Source organism: Amblyomma americanum, chromosome 1 (assembly GCF_052857255.1).
Source record: "Amblyomma americanum isolate KBUSLIRL-KWMA chromosome 1, ASM5285725v1, whole genome shotgun sequence".
NCBI lineage: Eukaryota > Metazoa > Arthropoda > Arachnida > Ixodida > Ixodidae > Amblyomma > Amblyomma americanum.
This window is the reverse complement of record NC_135497.1, coordinates 365,028,618-365,053,508: the sequence shown is the minus strand read 5'-3', so window position 1 is coordinate 365,053,508 and position 24,891 is coordinate 365,028,618. Positions and strand designations below refer to the sequence as shown.

Here is a 24,891-nt window from a genome sequence, read left to right as displayed (position 1 = left end):
CTGAGTCGGTTTAGCATTGAAACTCAGGTACGTACCCCCTTGTCATTAGAGATCACAACAGTGAGGCTGCCTTTTCTTTTCCGCCGTTCCGCTAGAAGACAGAGTATGCTGTTTTGCGGATGGAAATTACCGTCGCGTGTTAGAGCGCCTATTTTTATAAATATAGCATATGTTGGGAGCAAACAGAGTTAGTCAAATGTTTCAACTTCAAGCCATCATAGTAAGGGAGTAATTACTCATTGACGTCCGCCCGAGCGTAGCCATACAATTACAAAGGAGAGCTATACAGTTTTTTCAGAAAACTTCGCAGTTAAAGAAAAAAAACCCGACGAGGGCGATTTTTTAACTGCGAAGTTTTCTGAGAAAGCTGTATAGCTTTCCTGTTTAGCTGTATGACAACGCTCGGGAGGACGGAAATGAGTAATTACTCAATTATTATGATAAAAGGAAGTTGAAACATTTCGAACTGCAGCAGCAGTCGCCAGGTTCAGCATATTAGACACTGTGAAAGTATAAGACTGATAGAGGCGTGCTGTCGGATGTTTTTTTCGCAAGTAACATTGAACGCTCCTGGCAAAGCCAGGTTTAGCCTGCTCCATGCCTTGCCGACATACTTTTGAGGATGCCCTATTCGACATGGCCACACTGAAAAACAGAACTGGGCTAGCTAGTATTTACAAACGTTTCATTTCGTTTTCGGTTCAATTAGCCATGACGCCTAGCGTGACGAAAGCAGCAGCGGGTAGAGAATCAGATGACCAGTCACTGACACGGCTGGTCTGGTCGCAGCGCCACCGCATCCAGTGCAGTTGAGTACAGAGATCGCCAGTTCGTCGTACAATCACCACACAGTTTCTCTGCCGAGACAGGATGGGCGCCGATACAGCGCCGCAGTCGCGTAAAACAGGTCGTCTTTCTCATTCAATCTTCGCACATGAATATGAAATGCGTCTGTGCAATGTGATTAAAAAAACTGTCCATAGTTCTTAAGTACACCCATGTTGTATAGGATGTATGCGTGTACTATCTGTAACTCAGCTTCTCTTTGTTGTGCTAGCGGTCTGCTGTATTGCTGCAGGCTGCTCCTTTTGTTACGGGGCAGAGACCTCGTCAGGCAACCATGCCTTTAGTCTCTGCCACCCGCAGGCTGACGGGTTTTTCCTGCAAATAAAAACTGACTGACTGATATCAAGTGCAGCCGCTAGCTATTCATTCTTTGCTACTGTACTTGGTTCTACAATGTCAGTTAATGCTGAATACACACATCTAAAGCTTAGCAGTTCAGAACAACAACATGCAATTTGGTTTTAATGCTTTAGTTAAGACCCATTGCGGCAGGTATATGGGGAACATTCACAAATCTACCACTATCACAAGTTACAATGAATGAGCCAAATTTAAATTTTCAGGAGATAATGCACTGCTCAATATAGTCAACAGTAGGCTGGCAGCAATACGCCAGATATACTCTTAACTACAGGTAGTTCATACAGAGGTAATCGACGAAGTCGTATTAAGTGCTATATAATATAAATACCAGATCTAAATTCATTGTTACAACGCAAACCAAAGAAAAAAAACAGAAACGGAGCATTCATTTCCCTTGCCAAGTCAGGCCCTCACTTGCGGCGTTAACAGCGTATGCGCATAGAAAAACATACGTAAAGAGCGGACACTCCCGTGGGGTCCTGCTGCGGAACTACTACACTGCCGCCAGCGCCCGGAGCGGGCGGTGAGACCGCTGATGTTGTCCTCCGAGATTTTATGCGCGTGCTTGAGATCTCTTTCAGTTTTGGGTTGCGATAGCAATGCTTTCTATTGTAATTTACCTTTGGGTAATAAAATATATGCAACTACATCGTTTAAATGGAGCACAAGGGCTTTAATAATTCATTTATAAGCATGCCTTCCATATAGACGTAATAAAACTCTCGGACCGCAGAGCATCGCCGACTTTTACTGGGAAAACCGCCAAGCTTCTCGAAGAACCTACGCAAGCTGAATTAGTTCATTCAGGCTGGAATAATACAATCAGAGCTATTATTATTTGAATTTGGTGCCGTCTTTGAGCGGCCTCTTTCAGTTTGAGGCATAGAAGAGAGTGGTTTCACAAAAAGAGTTTATTTTTCTTGTTTACAATTTGAACTGTACAGAAAAAATACTGGATCACACAGATTTAAAAAATACATCATTGTACAAACGAGCAACGAGAATGAAGTTATTGTAAGCCCGGTGGCGCCATGTCACGAACACAGAATATTGCAGATACGTTCTGCGAGCTTGTCATCTAAAACATCGCCCGTGCGAACAACAAAACAGGAGTTGTCAATAGCCAGACAGAAGTAAGAGGTTAAAAAGGCACATACAGCACGCTTCATTTCCGCACATCCGCAGCTTTGAGCGATAGGTTAACATGATGTTCAGAAATACAAGCACAACATATTCAACACATCATAGTAAGATTGCACTCTTCATGAAAGGAGAGTATTGCGATTTTTTGTTCAGGGTGTAGACATCACGCAAAAAAATAAACTTTGAGCGAGCTGAAAACCGCAGTATCCTGCAGGCGGAACAGTAGGAATAGCCGTATTCTTCAGCGAAGTCATCCCAGGGGTCCATGTAGCCATCTGCGGTGAAATGGTCCCTGCAGATGCGGTGCATGGCATACAGCTGGGTCGGCGACTTTTCTAACAGGTCGCCCCTCTTGGCATACTCAATCCAAGCCGTCGACTAGAAACAATAATAGCGCAGTATAGCCTGTAATTATTTGCTTCAATAGCTGACAAAAAAAACACGCGCAGAGTAGCCGGTACAAACAAGATATTGGAAGCAATGTTTTACATTTTATTAAAAAGTACACATAAAAGGCGTCAATCACCTGCTGTCACGAGGAATGCGGAAGAACTACGTCTCTGGCCGCCTTTGTTTTCGCCCGTTGTTCCCACACATGAATTGCAGCAGTAGTTCCCGTAATTTAATCCACTCCCTGGCATATTGGTGTGGCCTTGTGTACACACTGTAAAGATAGTTGCAGTCATCAAACGGCAAATACGAATATATCGCAGGAAAAAAAAACAGAAAAGAAAAATAAACTAGCTGATGACAGTTATTTTTAACATAATTTAGGCAAGCATGTGAACATATCGTTCATGAAAAATTCTGTATAACTAGCTTCAAGCCCTTGCGGAAGCGAGCTGACGTAAACTGATTATTTGTCTATAAAGCAGTGACAGTTGCTAGTGGTTGTCTCTATGGTTTTAATCCAGACCGTACCTATATGCGGTACGGACCAGTGTTAAACTTTCACTTTACAGTGATCGCACACTGTCGTAATGATTGCGTAGATTGCAGTATCCGCAACGATTTTCTTATAACCCTTCACGTGAGAACTTTCCATTGTGATTGAGCCCTCGACCGGGATCCGACTTTCAATCGCAATGGAAAATGGTCGCTGATATAGCGGTGTAGAGATCGGGAGTAAGAACACCTGTAGCGCAACAGATGTCTCTAAGTAGATCCGAAATACCCAACAAACTTTGCCCAATTGGCAGAAAATATTTCTTCTATGTTACTCTTTCCGGAAAAAAAAAATATTTTGATTTGATATTATGGCTATAAAACGTACCTATCGATGCAAATCGCCTGAAATTACCTGGAACACATCATGTTGGCAGTATTGACACAGATGTCAATACCTCCTGCTACTCGTTTAGTCTTGCGGAGCTACGTAGTACATCGAGGCAAAATAAAATTTCTGTTTTGCCCACTTTGCACTAAGAGTTTCTCAAGCTCTTCAGGGGACCTAATTAACTTCTGGTCTCCCCAGGTGCCTTTCTTTGAGTTGACATAGTAGTTGCTTCAAGAAATATCTAAGTTTGGTCTTATTTCTTTTGCGTGATTTGGTGTGGAAAGGAGAATGAATTGGCGCAGACAGTACACCGGTTGAAACATATTGTCGCAAGACGTCAAAGTAACGATTTGTTTATTGACTACGATGAATTCGTAACTGCTTTGCCTTGATATGGATTCAGCACAGGAGCACGTTATTGTCAAAACAACCAAACAGCCCCCACATTCACGGCATATGTAGTATTTCAACAATTTCATTAGCATCTGTAATGAAATCAATAACTCACAGTTTTTTTAGGATGTAAGTGAACCAAATTTTTCTTTCCGCTGCATGTATGCTCTAAGCTGCGAAAGATTTGAACCATGCCTCAAAGTGAAATCCTAACGAGCGCATACTATTGGAACCATCAGCGCGTTTGGACTGGTTTCATAATTGTTTAAGTTTTATTATCACATGGAATGTTGCAGTCGCGTCGAATCATCAGTAAAACGTCGATTAAACGCCGAACATGCATGTTACGGCTTCACATGTGTATGTGGTGTTGTCACAGGAACAACACCAGCATATTTGTTCCGTAAAGCCCATGAGCTATTGCTATATTTGGTTTTACTTTTTTAAACTTTGCTTCCTCATTTAGCCAGAGAAGCACTGAGGTGAAGCCACCTTTACATTTTTGAAAGGAACACACCCTTGCACCTCGACGGCACTAATAGGAGTATTAGGCCACATGCACTCGTTCATGCAAATTTCTGAAATTCATTGGTGAAGGATGGGAGCACGTGTAATAGAAGCTCCTAATTTGTCAGGTGTAAGGTTGTGAATGAAATTATGCACCCTTTAAAGGTGTTAAATTTTTTACATTGCACAGCCGCGGCAAATCCAGATAATGCGCAGTATACACCTGCGGTAGCAGATCGCGTATCACGGTATGCTATAACTCTCTATTGGAGCACACGCTCCTTCGCTGTATCGCTTCCGTAGTGCCGCGTCCCGTGATGCTCGCGGACTACAGGGCTCTGGGAATCATCCCGGACACTCTCGAGGCAATCATGTTGCCGCACGGCAGTGCGCGCACCCGTGACAGAGCAACGGTGTCTCTGTGCGTTCCTCGAGCCGGCAGGCTTGACTTCCCGCTTGGTCTTCGCCATGGTTGTGCACACGTGACATGAACGCCTCGTGTGTGCTACCTCGGACAGTGAGCGGCTGGGCTCTCCCCACCGCGGCCGCACGTACAATGCTCCGCGCGCGCGAGTAGATCGAGACAGGACGCTACGTGCGCGCGGCTACAGTTTATTTCTTTTCTGTATATAATTGTGCAGAGTGGCCACTCGCGAGCACCTTTTTTCCAACAGGGCATGTACATTAGGTCGCGTGCGGCGCAAACTTCATTACTTTTTGTACTTCGTAAATAGCGTGCAAAGCTCTTCCCGGTCCTTTCTTGCTATCGTTCCCCTCTATCCCTTACAAAAATTTGTGATGAGTTTCTGTTTTAAAGTGGATTACTTTAGACATCACACTCATTAGGCATTTGTGAAGACTTCTCTGTTGAATCTCTGATTAATTGCTGATGAAAATTGGCGAGCGATATTTTGATTAAAACGTGATGTGTTTCCTCCTGTCGAAATTCTCTTTAGTTTGGGATACATATTGATGCATTTCATGATGCATTCCTGCTTACTTCGTCATGCATGCTTGACGACTTTCCAGTTGACCTTTTGAGACAACACTGTTTAAAATTGGCCACCGATATTCTGATTAAGACGTGATGTGTTTCCTCCACCGGAGATTCTCATTAATTTGTGACGCATTTCATGATTGAAGCTCATATATTTTCTGTGCAACGGCACACAGCCAAAGAAAGGAAGAAGGAAGAGAAAAAGGACAAACACAGCGCTGATTGAATACACTTTATTGAGTGACGCACACAGACAATAAATACTCGCTGACCAGCGCAAACTACACCACGAAGGGAGAAAAAAATATTTAAAAAATCTAATCACATCTTTATCACTAAAACTGAAAGGACCGCCTTTTCTGCATCATGCAAATTGACCGAAGCATCGTTGACACATACTGACCTAGTTCTTTGAATATAGTATGCCTCTATGATTTCACGAGTTGTTTTTAACTTGCTTCTGTTCATAATCCTCACTCCCGAAAACATCGGCGCGAAATCCTGTGCAAAAATGTGAGCTTCAATCAAGAATGCCAACTAGCCCAAGAACTAACTCTACTGTAGTGCATTTAATGGTGAATATTTGCTTAGTTCGTGATGCACACACACTGAGTTTATGATGTGTTTCCGATTGAAATGTCATGCAAATGCTGTAGTGTAATAACAAGGTAAAAGTGCTTAGGTCCGCAAGGGAAGGCACGCTGCAGCCACTGACCCACGTCAGGCATATTGTTTCTGTTTATTTACTTTATTTCTTGCGACAGCTGATGGGATATGCTGTCTCTCAATTGCAGCATTGTGGCGTAAATTTTCCTCACACTTATGCTGAAACAGCACAAAAAACATGTTACATTGGCACAACCAGCCAAAACATTTCTATCACAAAGGACGCAATTCTGGCTGATACACATGACCAAAGTCAACAGCAGTAGTAATTAGCTTTTTTGTCGACATGAACACAAAACTATTCCAACAATGTTTACTGTTTTGCCCTGAGATAAGAATTCCAGACTGAAAATTCTAACACGTATGAAATACTGATGGCGACAAATTGTAATTGCACACCAGGTCAATTACCACTTTCCAAGGTAAAGTGTATTCCTCAAAGAACCCGAGCACATGGCCAGGGGAAAGAGTGTATCATTAGATAACCCCTGGGTATATGGCGGCACTGGAGATTGAACCCCGCACCTCCCACATAAAGGCAAATGCTCAAACCACTGGGCCAAAGCAGTGGACACTCATAGCATACCCACTAGAATCGACCCCAATGTGGCGTCAAGTTAGCCTATATGCAGATCACTAGGCAAGGAAAACTTATTGCCAATTTTTCAAAATAATGGGAACAAAATCTCCTCTTGTTGTACATGGCACACTGCTGTGACGAAACAGGTTACAAAATTTTAGCCAGCGCAACCCATCGGTCTATAGCAGTGCGCTAAATACGATATACTCTGAAAGCACATTTGGAAAATGCAGTAAAAGCTAATTGCAAAGATATGACTATATAACAACTGTTATTCCCTGCAGCTTCCTCATTTGCATGTGGTCCTGGCTAGGCCAGTGAACCATCAAAAAAAGAACTAATGCAAAAACTATCTTTACATGTTATAAGCAGTTTTCATGACATGGTTAGGACATTACTGTTCACACTTTATCTGCTGTCATATGAAGTGCACAACTGTTGCTCCGCCCACATAACATCAAAGCTTTCAGACAAAGTTATTTCGTGTGTTTCAAGTGATGTATAGCGAACTGACTGAGCAGACGAGAGTACGGTGGACGTGTGGGGCAAAATTTTTTCTACTTTCGAATAAAATACCTTTCAGCTTAAAATGAATACACTACTATTTTGACATTGATCAACACCAAAAATTATGAAACAAAAGACATCCCCCTATGTTTTTCTTTCTTTTTGGTGACTGTTCGCTTCCTTCAAACACAGTGAATATAGCCTGTCAAAGTTCGCATGAAGTATAAAGCTTCTAGCACAGATTAGGAATGCAGAACACATATACTGCCACAGAATATGTCCTATGACCAGATTACTGGTCATACAAAAGAATTGAAGCTGTGAAATGCCATGAAAAGTTATTGCTTCACACCAGCCTCTACACAGCAGCAATATTTGGTGCCAAATAAACTACAGTTTTTCATCACAATCACTATCCTGCTCATACTTTGCCGGCCATATATTTGGCTACAGGGAAGCAAAGCGTTAAAAAAAATGCTGGTTACAAATATACCTTTTCAATATGAAGATGTAAAGGGATCTTCATATTCACAATCTCATTCAAGCACCTGTTCTGAAAAGGAAAGTGGGCAGGAAAAAAATAAGCATGATATTTGATGTGAAACCAACCTTAACAAGACAGCTCAATGCTATTCATTGTAACACTTGCAATAAATGGAGAAAGACAAACAGAAAGCAACTGCACTACTCCCTTTATCCTTGTGTTTCAAGCTTCTCAGTTTTCATAATGATAAATGAACTGACATGAAATCTACTCTGATGAAGTTCAGTGTTTTTAAATACATAATTTTCAAACTGAGTTAAGAACCTCAAAATATGTTTGAAGATCGCTATAACAGGAACTAAATGCGTTGCTTAAAGGGGGATGTATGTTTCAACACTAAATTTTTTGTTTACTTTGAAGAAATTTATATCGCACCTGAAGTGCCAAAACTTTGAGCATTATGTCAAAGAAACTCTTGTTTTCTACAAATGTCTCTGCACCTTGTGGAAAGCCTGCAGACCAGACAAAATGGGGTAAAATACTGGTTTATCAGTCACTGCATTTCTGAATGAATATCATGCTGATGATGTTTTTTCATTGACAAAATATTTTGATTCCATATTTTCTAAAACAGTTGATGCACACATGTGCAAACACAAAACAATATACCACTCTAACAAACTACAACCCATGAAGATAAAAACGTAAGATTGTCTTCGTTTGAAACGGAGTTTTGTGAGGGCACCAAAAGAAATGAGGTCAAAATAGAGAAAGCATTTGTGAAGAAATGTGCTATACTAGGTGAGTACCTAGCAGAAAAGCAGAACGGAGAAAAAAACAGATTTTTTCGAGCATTTCCCAATATGCTGTGCTGCGACGGTTCACAAAACCATTTTTAGCAGTACTTTTAGGTAGATATCAACAATGAAACTTTGAGGTAACGTACAAGCAAGACACGAGCGCGTACAACAAATAAAAAGAACTTTTTGAGCCATTTTTTAGATTTGGAACCTACGTCCTTTAAAGGAACACTGAGGATAAACAGTATTTGGCCTATATTGATATGGCACCGGGTTTTATTCACCAGACCATTCGCATGAGAAACTGCGGTTCTGAAGCTCAAAATTACCAGAAAAATTAAATTCAGGTGTCGCAAGCACATGAAAATTTCTCAAGTAAAATGTCCGGTGGATCGGAAAGGCTAAGGTATGCCAACATTCACTTTAAAAAATTACGAGATACTTTGGCAACTAAAGTGTTGAGATGAAAAAGCCGTCCATTATGTGACAATTTTCACTATCCCATGACGACATCCGGTTGATGTGACGTCACAACATTCCCGTGGTTATATGGATACACAAAGTACACATCTTTCGGGGATCTTAAGTAATAATCACGCTTAATAACTCTTTTTTCCAACTAATTTGACACAAATTGGATGTTTTTCCAACCATTCTGTGACAATTTTCTCTAAGGTGTTACGATTTTCGGTGCATGTGACGTCACGTCGTTCACGTTGCTATATTGACGTCAGCGCTATTTCGACAAACTGTGATATTTTTGTCTATAATTAATTAAATATTTACACTACAGTCATCAAACGTAGCTTCTTGGCTCATTTTTTCTTCCTCTATCAGGAGCAACCATTGGTTTTCAGATATCTATTTAGTTGCCGAGTTAACACATGTGACACCCTTTGTTAACAGATGGAAGACAGTTTGAGCCATTAAAGGTTTTCGCCTTATATTTATGGTAACGCGTGCTTTTTGGCACAATATCGTGATTTTGAGTCGACTCGCTGGAAGATTTTAAACCCAATTTTCTGAGGCTGATAAATTCACATTTTGCTGCCGGGGAAAGATAAACATAGCAAGAAAAAGCCAGAGAATCGATTTTTACTCTGAGCAGTATCTGGATAGAGTTGTGCTCAGTGGTCCTTTAAGCCAGTGCCACAAAGATGAGCCATCTGCTCTCAGATCTAAGGATATGTACTTACCTATCACAGCATTGACCTGTACTGGGCCAGTTGTCTCCTTTGGGGGCTTTCCTAGCTTAGGTTGCAACCTTTCACAAAGAGAGATTTTGCCTTCATTTCTTCTTGGTGAACACAACCCTCATCAGGGTCCTAGAGAATTTGGTGGGTGCACCTCGGCAGTGGGTGCGGAGCCAATCAAGAACCGACATCTCCACCATAACTCCGCTGCCATTGTTGTTCTGCACAATACAAAAGTTCAAATCAGAAAGGATCAAAATTCTGGTTGATTCCAACCTATAATGGCAATGAGGCAAATAGTGACATACTGCTCTGGAAGAAAACAACCAGCCAGAAGGATGAAGGAAAGAAAAACCTGATGCCAACAATATAATTGTTCAGGTTTTTCTATTCTAAAAAAACAAGGAGCACTAAATATGAAAATATCTACGATCTTGCCAAAAAGTATGAGTCATTCATTAGGCTTGCGCACTTTAACAAAAAATTCACATAAATATTTGCTGTTCCTCTAAAAGCACAATTTTTTATAGCTAACTGATAACTACTTTAGCTGGTACAACTTCTCGCTGCTCACATGGTGTGAAACACGCATGCTAGTTTTCAAATAGCCTTGTCTTTTTCTGGGTAAAGGTACCAGTCTCGTCAACAAAAGTCGCACAACTGTTAGAGGCCAATGTCAAAATGGAAAGGATGTAGGCGATCAGCGCCCCTCTTTCAAACAAGAAGTTCTCTATAAGAAAACTGCACTTGTCCACCCTTCCAATTTTTTAACCTGAACGTGCACTGCGCGGCGCTGCTGTGCCGGGTGAACGAGAGGAGAAAGTCTGCTTGGGCAAACGAGAACGGCCACAATTCCTGCTGCTGGAGTAAGCTTCGTCTGCTATGCTTCTTTTCTCATTAGTGCGAAGAAACCCCTGTGTACCATCGGCTTTTATGCATCGGAGGCCCAAAAAGCTGCAAGCAATTGTTTGTATCCGCTGTACATAGAATGGGTGATTCTGAAAAGAGCGCACATTTGGGAAGTCCCTAGCATGCCCAAGAAACCAGTTGCAACTGTTACTTATGAAACCCTGATTGAAGACGACCCTTGATTTTTCCGCGTTAATTTTGTTAAAGCAAATGCTCTCGATGAGTCGAAACGCTATCCGCAAATACGACCGAGGCCTGTACAATCATGCTTGGAACGCAACGCGTTGCACCAGTCCAAAGAAGCAAACATGTCGAAGATAGAATACGAAACGAGCCAGCTACAGAGACATGATCAGCACGCATGCTCGTTCCCACTTACCGATTTCCGCTCTGCTTCTCCTCGGCACCGCTGCGCTGGTCAGTCAACGCTCGCGTCTTCAAGTTAAAAAATTTGAAGGGCGTACATTTCCTCGAACCCAAAACACTCGAGAAATGCATGATGGAACAACTAAAACTATAAGAGGACTCACCTTCTGCACTAGCAAGCCTATATCACTGAATGTGCCTGCACTCTCAAATATCCTATGAATAAACACAGCTGGCATAGTTACAATAGGGCGCCTACAGGAAACTTGGTGCTAGAGCCGCCCACAGTTGATGCAAATATAAATTTTGTTCTCAACTCAACTTTCATAAACATTAGAGTACACATTGCAACAGCTATGCAAACTTCCCCAATGCCCACGTTAGGTACCAAAATAAAAATATATTTCAAAAAGCGCAACACTGGCTTTCAAATCGTACAAAACATTCTGGGGAACTTAAGGGTACTTGAGCTCTGCCTTAAGCTTAAGCTCGGCCTAAAGGGTACAAAATGAGAGCGGTCTCTTCAGCAGCCTGGGATCCTCTTTACATATTGCTTCACGCACACACGGACAACGATAGCGTTGCTAACTATGCGGTATGAGGCGATCGCATAAAGCCACTAAACTATGGCACTGAATGAATATTCCTGCGTGGTTGAGGCGTAGGGAGCGCCGCCAGCAGTTCGAGTCCTGGCTCGAGCATTTTTCTTTTCACGGCATTTGTTTTGCTTTCTGAAGAGGCGTACGTAATAGCAGTGGAATGACGTCATGACTGTTGTACTGTATGATCGTTGTGGGGTGTTTTATTTACCCGTGTTACGCCATGTCGCTGTGACATCATTTACGACCAATCTCATTATCTCAACACGCCACCAATTACAGCAGTTTTTCCGCTGAACGGCGCACTTAAGACTCTCGCATTGAACGTTCACTGAAGAGGCTAAATACCTACCTACTCATTCCTTCGGTGAAGCATCACTTCAAAGGAATGGGGACTTTTTTCTATCGTTGTTCTGCCTTTGATATGATCTGCAACACACCTACAAACAAGGATCACCACAAGTTTTTTGCCAGGAGCCCAGTAATTAATTTATAATTGTTTTTGTTAGGCTGTTTCGTTCTAGCTTCGCAGCCGACTGCTGGTTGTGACATTAGAGACCATTTCAAAGGAAAGCGACAAAGCAAAAATGATATTGCAGTTTTTGTATGCCTCAAGCAACCGGAATGTAATCTCAACTCGAAGGCGAAGTCACGGCGACCGTTGAACCTGAAGACAAAAAATGAAACTGAATTATAAGTATAGTCGGTATAAGCCAAGTTTAAGCATGTGATGATCCATCTCTCATACTGCTCTCACTATGCGGACTGCATTAGAAGAACTGTATCCACTGGCCAGTAGTTAAAAGAGAAGGGGCCTAAGAAAAAGAAGATGAGAAAGCAACCAAACATAGGTACGATAAAATTCAAGCAAAAAAAAGTATAAGCGTACTAGTGAAAAGCTCTGGCGCAGTGCCGCTTTTGATAATAAATTTTTGTTTTTCTTTTTGAGTTTTTATTCAAGCTTTCCATTTGATTATCACAAAATCTAACTATTTACAGAAGCAGAAAAACCAGATGTCAATGAATTTTTAGAGCTAAAAAAAGGAATCGCGTCTGACCAGAACTGAGGATGAAATTTTGGGGCTCAGAAGTTCGCACATCCACGGGTTTGTGGATGTGTCAGATCTCTGATGTACATATTAATGGCGTGCACAAAATTACAAAAAAACAACAAAAACATAACCAAAAGCTTGGTGTTCACATTCCTTTAACATACTGCCGCGTTCTTGCGGAGAGATAGGAACATAAATGCTTTCTTTTAATATATTCACAAGTCTCAGCCCCTCCACCAAAATGCGTTGCCTAAGACGGAAACAGCGTATTAAATAAGCATAGTTCCAGCCCCTATTGCACGCACGACGCTGAGTAGTGTTCACATGCCATCTGAGGTCAACATGTTTCAATATTTTGTCTGACAAATGATCTTTTTACACTGCTCCCAAGTATGAAAAATGCAATGATCATACTGCATTCATGTATAGATAAGTGCCCTATGCTGAACACAATAATGATGTGCTAGGAACACCTTCTCTAGTTGGTGCCATCACAATTATGGTTGGTTCAACGATTACCTTATTTATTTATTTATTTATTTATTTATTCCAGTTACTCACAGGCTCATTTTATATAAGAGCATTATGTGAAAGGGGTAGTATACACAAGAATGCAGAAAGCATTAGAGCAAAACAACGATTGAAGAGAAACGTTAAATAAATAGTTAGCAAGAGAGATTCAGCTTAATATATGTAAATTTTAAAAGGCGTTATACAAGTTTAAAAATAGGGCAATATGGAAATGAAATATGGCATTTCACTTAACTTAGCTAGGGCACATTTTCATTCATATTATACAGCAGTAAAATTCTTTTCTGGCGAAACCACACGAAACCAAGATAATAGGCGATTATTGTGCTTATCATGTCTCGGAACTTGGCAGGATTTCTGGCGTTTCCAACTCCGTCAGGAAAGCTATTCCAAAGGCGTATGGCGCGTTGTAAGGAAGCCAAGTTAAACGCTTTAGTACAACCAAAAATACTCGTATAGCTGTTTTGATTGTGGAGGCGATATGATGTACGACATGGCCTTGAGAAAGGCAGAGTGTGACTGAACACTGAAAACCATTTTATGAAATAAGCAAAGGAGTGCAACTGTACGACGTGATTCTAAAGACTCAAGTGCTAGAGATAACTTTATGTTAGTGACGCTGGAATGACGGTTAAAATCGCTAGCGATGAAGCCTCCGGCTCGGTTCTGTATGAATTAGAGGCAACGTGTTAGGTATACCTGGTGAGGTGACTAGATGGGCGACACAAATTCAAGTTGCGGACGAACGAATGTCTGGTAAACCAGTTTTCAAGTGTCAGACGGTGTGTGGGTGTGTGATGGTGGTGTCTGTTGAGCTAGTAGGTGAAGGAATAATTTGATAGATTACGGCTGAAAGTCATTAATTTATACTTATCAGTGTTAACCGTCATTAGCCACTTAGAGCACCATTTTGCTACATGGTCTAGGTCTTTCTGTAGGGCAAGATTGTCGGCGGGATTGGAAATTTTACGATATAATATAGTCGTCGGCAAACAGACAGATGTTATAGATAATGTCGTTTGGAAGATCGTTAATATATATTAGAAATAACGAACCAAGAACACTGCCCTGGGGAACACAGGACGATACTTCAGAGAAGGAGGATTAGCAATTCTTTATACAGAACAATCGTTTCCGAAATGAGAGGAAATTTCTAATCCATGATAGTGTTAATGAGTCAATATTTAACGAGGAGAGTTTGGAAATTAAACGACAATGTGCTAACTGGTCAAACGGTTTAGAAAATCAATAAATATACAATCAGTCTGATCGTTATCGTTCATAATAGACCGAACATCGTGTGTAAATTCCAAGAGTTGTGTTAACGCACGATAGTCCTTTTCTAAAACCATGTTGATTAGGGTAAAAAGCTGTTTTGTTCGACATGGTTCGCAGCGTTTGAAGAAATGATATGTTCAAATAGCTTACATGCAATGCTTGTTACAGTTAGGGGACGGTAGTTACTGATATATTTTTGTCCCCAGATTTAACCACAGGATTACTTTGCCAATTTTCCAATCAAACGGAAGTTCGCCTGTAGATAGAGACTGCTGAAAAAGGTGACACAGGATTAAGCTACTTGAGTTCAAAGTTAGTTTATGGATCTTGGCGTTCATTCCATCTGCACCAGAGCTAGTGGACATTTCAAGGTTTTTTTATTAATGACTTGACACTTTCAACGGTCAATTCATTCGGGGTCATATATCTGTATTTTACTTCGATAGTGGCGGGAAAGTTAGAATCGCCTTTTTGGGTGAACACTGATGTGAAATATTTGTTGAAGATGGTCGCACCCTTTTCATAAGAAATGAAATTTCCGGCGTCATTCTGTAAAACGATGTGGGCCTGCGTGCTATCTGGGGAGATAATACGGAAGAAATTTTTCGGATTGCTGTGCTTAATAGATGGAAGGTCATGCGAATAAAATCTTTGCTGCGCTTTACGGATGGCACAGCAGTAGTGTTTTTCACAGCGTTTCGGTTTCAGTTGCAGCGACGGGGATCTAAATTTTTTCATTGCTTTGAATACGCGCTTTTCTTTATTCTAAAATGAGAGGAGTGACCTTTGATACCATGGCTTAAAAATCCTGACCCGAAAAGAAATTTGGAGTATATAATTGAGCAAGCATTAATTCCAGCAACTTTTCTTTAAAGATGGTCCAGTTTTCTTTAACAGTACGGGAAGAAAAAGTAGAAAAGTATGAGCAAGAAAATTCCTGCAGACCAGTTGTAATGGCACTGCAATTCGTTTTTTTATAGTTGAAGACGAGCTTAGACGTGAACAGCCGATTATGTGATTGGAAATTAACTGTAAAAGTGAGAATCTGATGGTCACTGAATCTCTATCTAGTAGAAATGGTGTTACAGTTCTCGGGGCATGATGTTAAATTGAGTTCAAGAATATTAATTCCACGTGTAGGTTGGTCTACTAACTGTGCAAGCGAAAAGTCCAATGTTAAGTCGATGAATTCATTGGAGCAGCGAAACCTAGAGGCGAGGTTATACCAGTCAATGTCTGTGTAATAGAAGTCGCCATCAGAAATATATTAGCTTTGGGAAATTTGGCTCTAATGGCATGAACTCACGCAGCCATGAAGTGATGGTTGCAAGCATCACAAACAAATTTGAAAAAAAAATAATGGAATGCAAAAACAGTTTGAGATCTGCAGTTAGTCTCCTAACGAGCCTTAAGCCATAGGCCTATAATTGGTGCTATGACAACAGAAAAGCACCAAATTTTACCGTCTCGGCTGCAGCACTGGTGCTATGAGCTTCCGAGGACTCCGGTTGGCGGGCAATTTCTTTTAGGCGCTTCACCGTTTTGAATGAGTCTGAACAAAGTAGCAAACACAAATCGCTCTAATTAAAAATATGTCGGGCCTCAGTCTCAATGCAATAGCCATTTGGAGTGGAACGTTCAGTTTCAGGCAAGCAAGCCCAAACTTACGTTTGCAACAAAAGGAGAAAACAAATTCTTTACACAAACACGCTGATATACAAACAGGCGTACGAGCAATGTGACCAATCGGATATCACGCATGAATCTTTTGAACTTATGAAAGAATGGATAAGAATTCAATACTAGCTCAACTATATAAAGGGCCGGACATACCATTTAATTTTATGTGAAACTAGAGTTTGCGCATTTATGCAATATGCTATGTAACCTAATGCAGAGAGCTCATAAGAAATGTTGCTGTCAGGAACCTGATAAAATGCATGCAATTGCATTTTCGCTATGTCAAGGAATGCAATAAGGATAAAAATTTTTTCTGGAGACCACTAGTCATTGTGTCTTGAAGTTGTCGCCCGGTAACAAGAATACAACCCTTTATTATCATTTAGGAGGTGGCAAGTTCAACACCCCATGACTGAAGATTGCAATAGGGAGGATGAGAATTTTACTGTTATTACATTTCTTGATGTACATTGCACATCTTTCTTTTTTTCTTCTTTTCCTCCCTCCTTTATCCCTATGGCGCACACGGCTCAGGTGTCCACTAGGATATATGAGACAGTTTGTACGCCATTTGCTTAATAATCATAATTGTTTTTTTTTGGGTGAAAGTAAATGGCGCAGCATCTGTCTCATACATTGACGAACATCTGAACCGCGCACCAAGGGAAGGGATGAAGGAGGGAGTGAAGGGAGAAAGGAAGAGGTGCCGTAGTGGAGGCCTCCGGAATAATTTCGACGACCTGGGGATCTTTAACGTGCACTGACATCGCATAGCAGACAGGCGCCTTAGCGTTTTTCCTCCATAAAAACGCAGCCGCCGCGGACGGGTCTGAACCAGGGTACTCCGGATCAGTAGCCGAGCGCCATATCACAGCGTTCGAGAAAATGCGTTTTTTTTCTAATGCAGTACTCGCATTTATCGCTAGCGTCGAGCTGTCTGGCCGGTTAAGGTCACCAATGGCTTCCTGGTAAGGCAGTTTTATATGCTAGCCGCAGGGGCGACTGAGCATCCTTTCAGTATATTCGATGTGGTTTCTGCTTTACCCCAGGCCACAGACCCGAGCAGTCGCCTCGGCGAGCAAAAGTTCAAAACAACCACGAAACTACTTCGCGTCCTCGCTTCTATAGTGGAGGCACAACGAGCTTGCAGATAAAATGAGCTATGCAAGGCCCGTAATGGGCATGATGGACAAACTCACACAATGGTAGGCAGCGGCATGGCCGTTAAGTTGACGTTAATGTGGCAGGAGGCTAAACCGCAGATACCTGGCAGACAAATAAAATAATCGATGATGAGTTAATAAAGAGATAAATTAATAATTTTGTCGAGAGAGAAAGTGCTATTATACATCAGATCATACCGGACCAGTGGTGATCGGAGAACTCCGCTAGAAGCGTCTACGCGTAACGATATCAGACTGCCCCTTGTTAAAGAATCTTGCTCTTGAGCATAACTACACTTGTGACGCGCCACTGCGACGGAAACTATTGAACGTCTTCTTTTAGTTTCTCACTTCTGAGATCTCTACCATTTTACACCTTACTACTTATCGTAAGTGACCACTCATAACTTTGTGAATTTACAATGACTTTAAACATTATCCATATACTGGTTTTTCTTGAGCTGTACAGTTTTGGTAGCTATGCTGACTCGCCTCTTACAAACACTTCGTAGAAGTGGAGTAAAACTAAACGGAACGTGGGGGGAACATAGAAGCAAAATGTTACGACGAGCGATTTTGCAGAATCGTGTCGGCATTTGTGTATACGTTTATGAGAGCGTCTCATTGCAGAAATAATTTTGGCAACTTAGTAAATTGCGAATTTATACAAAACCGCCAACGCCAGCGTCCTTACACCATCAACCGTGCTTCATTTACTTCGGGCAGAATGGCCCCAAACTGTTCTCTGTGGCTAATCCCAAATCGGTCTTTGTAGAGCGATAGCTCTACTCGATGCGTCAGCACTGCCTAACACTACTTGACTTGTCCTCTGTCTGGATTTGAACTTCTGTCTGCTCCGTCCGGCGGCACTGCCCGCCCATGGTCGTCTTCTACGTCGCACAAATTCGTGCTTTCATAGTGATTCGAATTTTTTAAGCATTCTCTGCAGTTTGGCTTCTAAGATTCAAAAATTTGGCCCAGCCAACCCCCAAAATATGACAATGGCTGATTTGGACCATAATCGATGAACAGCCATAATTGATCATGCCCGACACGATGGCGACGTACAAATTTGGCCCGGGCCATTAGCAAACGCTATCGCTCGACCTTTGGTTAGAGCCGTGGTTAAGCATGGCATAACATTTTTTAGAAGATAATTGTTATCTCTCTTGCTGCCGCTGCCAAACGCACAATATGATCAGGACTGGAGACCTTGTCAGGCTAAGGTCGTGATCACAGTATTCGGTGCCGAACCGGGAGACTGGTGCGTATCTACAAAGAAGAAAAACAGCTAACTTAGTGGCGCTTGCCACCTCCTACCATGCCCGGCGTCAGTGAAGATCGAAACAAAAAATGACAAAGCCACAGCCTCATGTTTCTTAGCTCCGGAAGCATCCCAGAAGTGATCACAGCACAAGGCAACGGGCCATATTTCCGTGAGACTGGCCGCGCTTTCCCACAGAGCGGCTCCCTCCGAGCATGCGCTCACATGGTAAGGTGAGCCGAGAGGAAGGAGCGCGAGTGCGCTGCGTAGGCTAGGAGCGGAAAAAACCGGGAGGACAATGCGTAGAATGCCACGTGATCGCGCCTGGAGACAGCCCTACTCCGAAAGAAGAGGGCATCAATGTAGAGAAGCTCTGCTTCGAAGCAAGACGTAGCGCTGCTCGAAGCAACTGACTTGTGTCGCATCCCCTCTGCACAAAGACTGGCCAGGCTGCTGTTTAAGCAAGATAACTTGACTAGCCAGTGATCGGCCCCTTCGGTATTTTTCACCGATTTACTGGCTTCCCCATGGTGCTACAAGTAATAAGAGAGCAGACCTCTTTCAACACGAAGACATCTTCCTGACGCTCATGATTGAATCATGTGGAGCAGCTGATCACCACTACTGCCTTCGCTTTCGCTAACCAGCAAGTCTCAACGCTAACGAGGGAGGAAGGTTCTGCACGTCTTAAGCCAGCTGCGACAACGAAACGGTGAGACGGGCAATGAGATTTCATTTATTTGTAGTGATGCAGGCGGTTGCCTCACCAAAATGTGCGTCATAAGAGACCGCCATGAGGAATGTAGGAATGTAGGCCAGGAAACCATATTCTTTTTTCTTTGTAACCTTGCGTTTGATTTTTTATTCGCCTCGTGCCGTTGGTCACGGCTCTCCATGGGCGCAGGTCCGGGTGGACGGCACCATTTAAAAAGGACCAAATGAATCAGCGCGAAACGAAGCATTACAAAATATCTCTTCAGGAAAAAGTTCTTTCGCAACGCACATTTGGTGCCAACATGGCGCAATGAGACGCAGCGTAACAGCGCCATGCAGCGCCACGCGAGTGCACTGGTAGCATATATTCAGCTTGAGGCAGGGCCCTCCGCTCCGCAGGCGAAAGCGACCACTGTTCTTTTGACGTCGTTGAAGGCCCTGCACACAAGACATTGGGAGACTTCTCAACCACTTTTCCGCGCATAATTTGGCCGCTTCTGTAGCCCCCAGCGTCTTGTAACAGGCGATGAATTACTGCAAGCAAGCACGCGCCGGCAGTACTAGGGGTGTGGTGTGGCTCCGTTGAGCACGTGTAGAAAGAGAAGCCCCGCATATAAGAATGAAAACAAAATGCACCCACTAAGGCAACTTTTCATTCACCAAGCCGCAAAAAACGCCGCATTTCAAGTCCAGTTAAGTTGAACTCTTCGTTTTAATCCCTGGATTTATTTTACTGTCAATTATTTTATACCGCGAAAGCATTACCAGGCTATGTCTTGAGTTTCGTGTCCGCAAAACTTTTCAGCACGATTACGTCGTCCTGAGAAGACAAACGTGCAAAAGTTTGATTGTGTTAGTGCCTGATGAGATCTTCCTCTGGGAAAAGTTTTGGTGATAAGTTGGAATTAGTAAATTAATCAAACATAAAAATTACACTTAGACGTCACCATAGCCACAGTCGTCGCCATAAATTCTGGGTGCAACAACAGCCACGGACGTCGACATAACACCTTGACTTCAACCGATGACGTCACGAAAAGTGTACTGGCGTGGTGGGAAAAACCCGCGTTCTAGAAACTTCTATGATGTTACATCCACTGACGTCACTGCATGTCTATACATAGAAGCAACGGAATGCTTTCGCATTTCTCCAATGCGGGTCGCCGCAGTGATCTGTTTTCCGTGGGCCTTCACTACGGCACCTCTTTCTCAGAACAACGGGATACATCGTTTTAGAACGAAACTAGCTGTAACGATCAAGTCACGCAAGAACAGAATGAACGTTTATTGATAGCAGCTGCTCGGTTTTATAGGGCAGGCCGATGTAGGCACGTGTTCGCGTCAACGGCAGCGGTCGGTTCGGGATGGGCTGGCACGCACAGCGCATGCGTATCATGTACGATACATCTTCCTTTGTTTATTGAATCTTGGGAATGCGTCACGAATTCACTTGGTTAAAGTTGCGATCGTAGTAAGGCCTGTTTGGCGGCCTCCTGTTTCTGGTGGACCGCCTCACCGCTGGTGTAGTGTGTCCGTCCGTAGATGGCGCAGCAGCTACTCTTCTTTGACTGGGCCCCTGCTCGTCGACGAGCTCGCACTCACTCTCGGACTCGTCACTTCCGAGTGCGTTGCTCTCGAAGGGTTCCAACGTCGCACTTAGATGCTTGCGGTTGCGGCGAAGCAGCTTGTTATCTTCGGTAAGCACCTGGTATGACCGCGGCGCTACCGGCCCCAGTACTTGCGCTTTGCGAGTCCACTGTTTGTGACGGATCCTAACCACTTCTCCTTTCCGGAGGGCCGGTAGGGATTTTGCGCCGGTGTCGAACGGCTGGCGTTTGAAGACTTGTTTTTGGCTGTTGGCTGAAGTCGGGAAGTCGCGTACGCAGTCTTCTGCCTTGCAGGAGCTCACCCGGCGAACGACCATCCTCCAACGGAGTCGAACGGTAGGAAAGCAGTCCAAGCCAGAAATCTTCCCGTGCCTCTTGCGTTTTTTTTCAGGATTTTCTTTACGATTTGAACACCCTTCTCGGCAAGTCCATTAGACTGTGGAAATGCAGGGCTCGACGTAATGTGCTTGAACTCGTACCTGGATGCAAAAACAGCAAATTCGTGAGAGGAGAACTGGGGACCGTTGTCGCTGCAAACTTCCACAGGGATCCCGTAACGGGCGAAGATCCCACTCAATTTGTCAATGACAGTGACAATACACGCACAAGTAGGAACTACCGCCGTGCTGGAAGATGTCGACGCCGACTCTGTACCACGCGTAATGTGGTGTTGGGCGCATCAGAAATGGCTCGCGTTGAAGTTGGTACGCATATTTCCGGCAGACTGTGCAACCTTTTAACATCGTTTCGATATCGGAGTTGAGTCCGGGCCAGAACACTAGCTGTCGAGCTCTTGCTTTACACTTATTCAGGCCCAAATGTCCCTCATGTATTCGTTGAAGCATTTCCGCCCTCATACACTTTGGGATGACTACTTTAGTGCCTTTAAACACAATGCCTTCAATCAGGGACAATTCCGCCGCAAATGATTTCATGCTGCCACCCAGGTTACCGCCGGCTGTTATGTACCGTATAAACGACTGTAGATCCGGATCGTTTGCCGTGGCCTCCACAAGTCGATTAAGTGTTTTTCTGCTCACCATGTCCGTGACCGCTCCAACCGCATGAACTTCTACTTCGTCTTCGGAGGCTGTGATGTCCAGTGGTTTCTTGGGTGACGCCCTTGACAGCATATCGGCCAGCAGCAGCTCTTTCCCTGGTACGAATTGAAGGGAATAATCGTACTTGCACAAGCGCAAGAAATACCGCTGAAGCCGTGGTGGCATATCGCCGATTCCTTTCGACGCAATTGCTAGGAGGGGGCGGTGGTCCGTCTCGATAACAGTTCTTCGGCCGTAAACGAAATAGTGAAATTTTTCACACCCAAAAGTTATTCCCATTGTTTCTTTCTCTATTTGTGAGTACCTTTGCTCAGTTTCACTCATGACGCGTGATGCGTAGGCGACAGGTCGCCAGCTATCTGCGTGTCGCTGCAACAGTGCGGCTCCTAGCCCATTTTTTGATGCATCAGAGCTAATTTTTGTCTCTCTTGCTGGATCAAAAATTGCCAGCACCGGTGCGCTGCTTAGAAGTGCGCAAATAGCTGCCCACTAAGCATCATGCTTGTCTGTCCACTCGAAGACTTTCTTTTTTTATAATACCTCGTAACAACTTGGTCTTTTCAGCAAGATGCGGGATATACTTCCCAAAATAATTGGCCACATCAAGCATTCGCTGAACCGCGGTCTTATCAGCCGGTTGCGGCATTTCAGCAATCGATGCACTGAATGAAAGATTCGGCTTTATCCCGTCTTGGCTGATCAGGTCGCCCAAGAACTCAACCTCGGTGCACGCGAACTTGCATTTGGCTGGATTGAACGTCAAGCCTGCTTGCTTTGCTAGTTCCAGCGCTCTACGAAGGCGCTTGTCGTGTTCTTCCCGGGTAGCACCCCATATCAGGACGTCATCGACATACACGCGCACGCCTGGTGCTCAATCAAAAATTGAGCTCAACGTTCTTTGAAACACTTCAGGCGCTGACGCAATCCCAAACGGCAGTCTCAAAAAACGATAACGCCCAAAAGGTGTCGCTAACGTGCAAATGGTTGATGTGGCCTGATCCAATGGAATCTGATGAAACCCTGAGTTTGCATCTAGGCGCGAGAAGTATTTAGCGCCTGCCAGCTCTGCCTCAATATCATCACGTTTAGGCATCTGATAGTGCTCCCGTTTCAGGCATTCGTTTGTTTCTAGGATCCATGCAGAGCCGAAGTTTGCCATCCTTTTTCCTGACAATGACCAGCGGACTCACCCATTCTGTTGGTTCATTGACCCTTTCAATGATATGGGCCTCTTCCATGCGCTGCAGCTCCTCTCGCAGTGGTTCTCGCAGTGCCAAGGGGATGCGTCGCGCCGGCTGTATCACTGGTATGGCGTCTTCGCGCAGGACCATCCGGTATGGGCGGGCTACACAGCCGGTACCTTGAAAAAGCGGCGAGAATTCTTGCAATAATTTGTCAGACTTTGCTGTATCCACTGCGTTGACTGAACGAACTACGAATCCCAGCGCTTTCGTTGCATGTAGTCCAAGTATCGCCTGTTTGCTTTTCTTCACTATGAAGAAGGTGAAGGTGCCGGACTTGTCGTTAATGACCACTGGTAGGGTCGCCACGCCGAAGTGCTTAATTACGTCACCACTGTAAGACCGAAGAACGGAGGTGCTTGGAGTCAGGCATGGCGTAGCTTTGAACTTGCGAAAGACTGAATAAGGCAGCAAGTTTGCCTGGGACCCAGTGTCTACTTTAAAAACAACATTCTGGTTCGACACCTTGGCTTCAACTGTCCAGTCAGCGGTCCTATCGACTGTGCATACCCTTACATTGAGGATGTCGAAGTTCTCCTCGTCGTGAACGACTGCACTGACTGCAGGCTCTTTCTGGCAGCAGGCCGCGAAATGATTGGCCCCTTTGCACGCAAAACATGTCTTCCCGAACGCCGGACACTTGTTCCGCTCGTGCAATCGGTTGCATCGGCTGCATCTGAACCGTTCACGCCGTTTTACCGACGCCACTTGCCTTTCCATTTGGCCCCAGGTCTCATTTTGGTGAGCCGACACTTCGGCAGCTTTGCAGCTCTGTTCTGCTTTAAGCAGCGTTAGGTTTTCAACTTTGAACAGTTTCTTCCGTAGCTTCGGATTATTTGTGCCGAACACAATCTGGTCACGGATCATTCCGTCGCTCAGTGTTGAGAAGTTGCAACTCTGGGCTAGCTTTCGCAGGTCGCGTAGAAATTGTTCAAAAGGTTCGCCTTCCGCTTGAATCCTTGAGCGAAACACGTACCTCTCGTAGACCTCATTCTGCTGCTCCTGACAGTACGCTTCAAACTTGCTCACAACCGTTGCATAGTCATTCTTGCTTTCTTCCGCCGAAAAAGTGAAGTTATTAAATACCTCAAGAGCGTCATCGCCGGCAACACTTAGCAGCAGCGCAGTCTTAGCAGCTTCCGTCCTTGGCTCCTTGGTCGATGCTGTTGCTTCCAAAAAGAGCTCGAACTTCTCCTTAAACAACGCCCACTTGTTTGCGATGTTCCCGGTCAGAAGTAGCTGGTCGGGCGGCTTGAGTTGCTCCATCTTTCCTGGCTTGTAGGCGACGCCTTCGCGTTTCTTGTTCAAGCCACTGCTTGAGAGGCAGACAGTGATCCCACTTCTGACACCATGTAACGACCAAGTCACGCAAGAACAGAATGAACGTTTATTGATAGCAGCTGCTCGGTTTTATAGGGCAGGCCGATGTAGGCACGTGTTCGCATCAACGGCAGCGGTCGGTTCGGGATGGGCTGGCACGCACAGCGCATGCGTATCATGTACGATACACTAGCGAGATTTACGCACTTCAATTTTACAAGTCGTCGAAGAGATCTTCTTTCACTCCCACTTTCCTCCCTTTTCTTGCCGCGCGGTTGAGGTTTCATCGAAAAGCGAGGTAGTTACTTCACCAGTTCCTTTCCTAAATAACCTCTCAGTTGGCTAGGCGTT

At 43.8% G+C, this 24,891-nt stretch overlaps 1 protein-coding gene across 1 annotated transcript; it reads right to left on the bottom strand.

Annotated features, from left to right (window-relative positions):
• Nucleotides 1–23,064: 23,064 nt before the first annotated feature.
• On the bottom strand, nt 23,065–24,486 carry LOC144121920 (uncharacterized). The gene has a single exon (XM_077655362.1). The coding sequence runs from the start codon at nt 24,484–24,486 to the stop codon at nt 23,065–23,067; it is 1,422 nt and encodes a 473-aa protein (XP_077511488.1).
• Between the last annotated feature and the right edge of the window lie 405 nt (nt 24,487–24,891).

Excerpts from the sequence above, each read along its gene's own strand:
- LOC144121920 (XM_077655362.1), bottom strand. The coding sequence starts at position 24,486 with ATGGAGCAACTCAAGCCGCCCGACCAGCTACTTCTGACCGGGAACATC.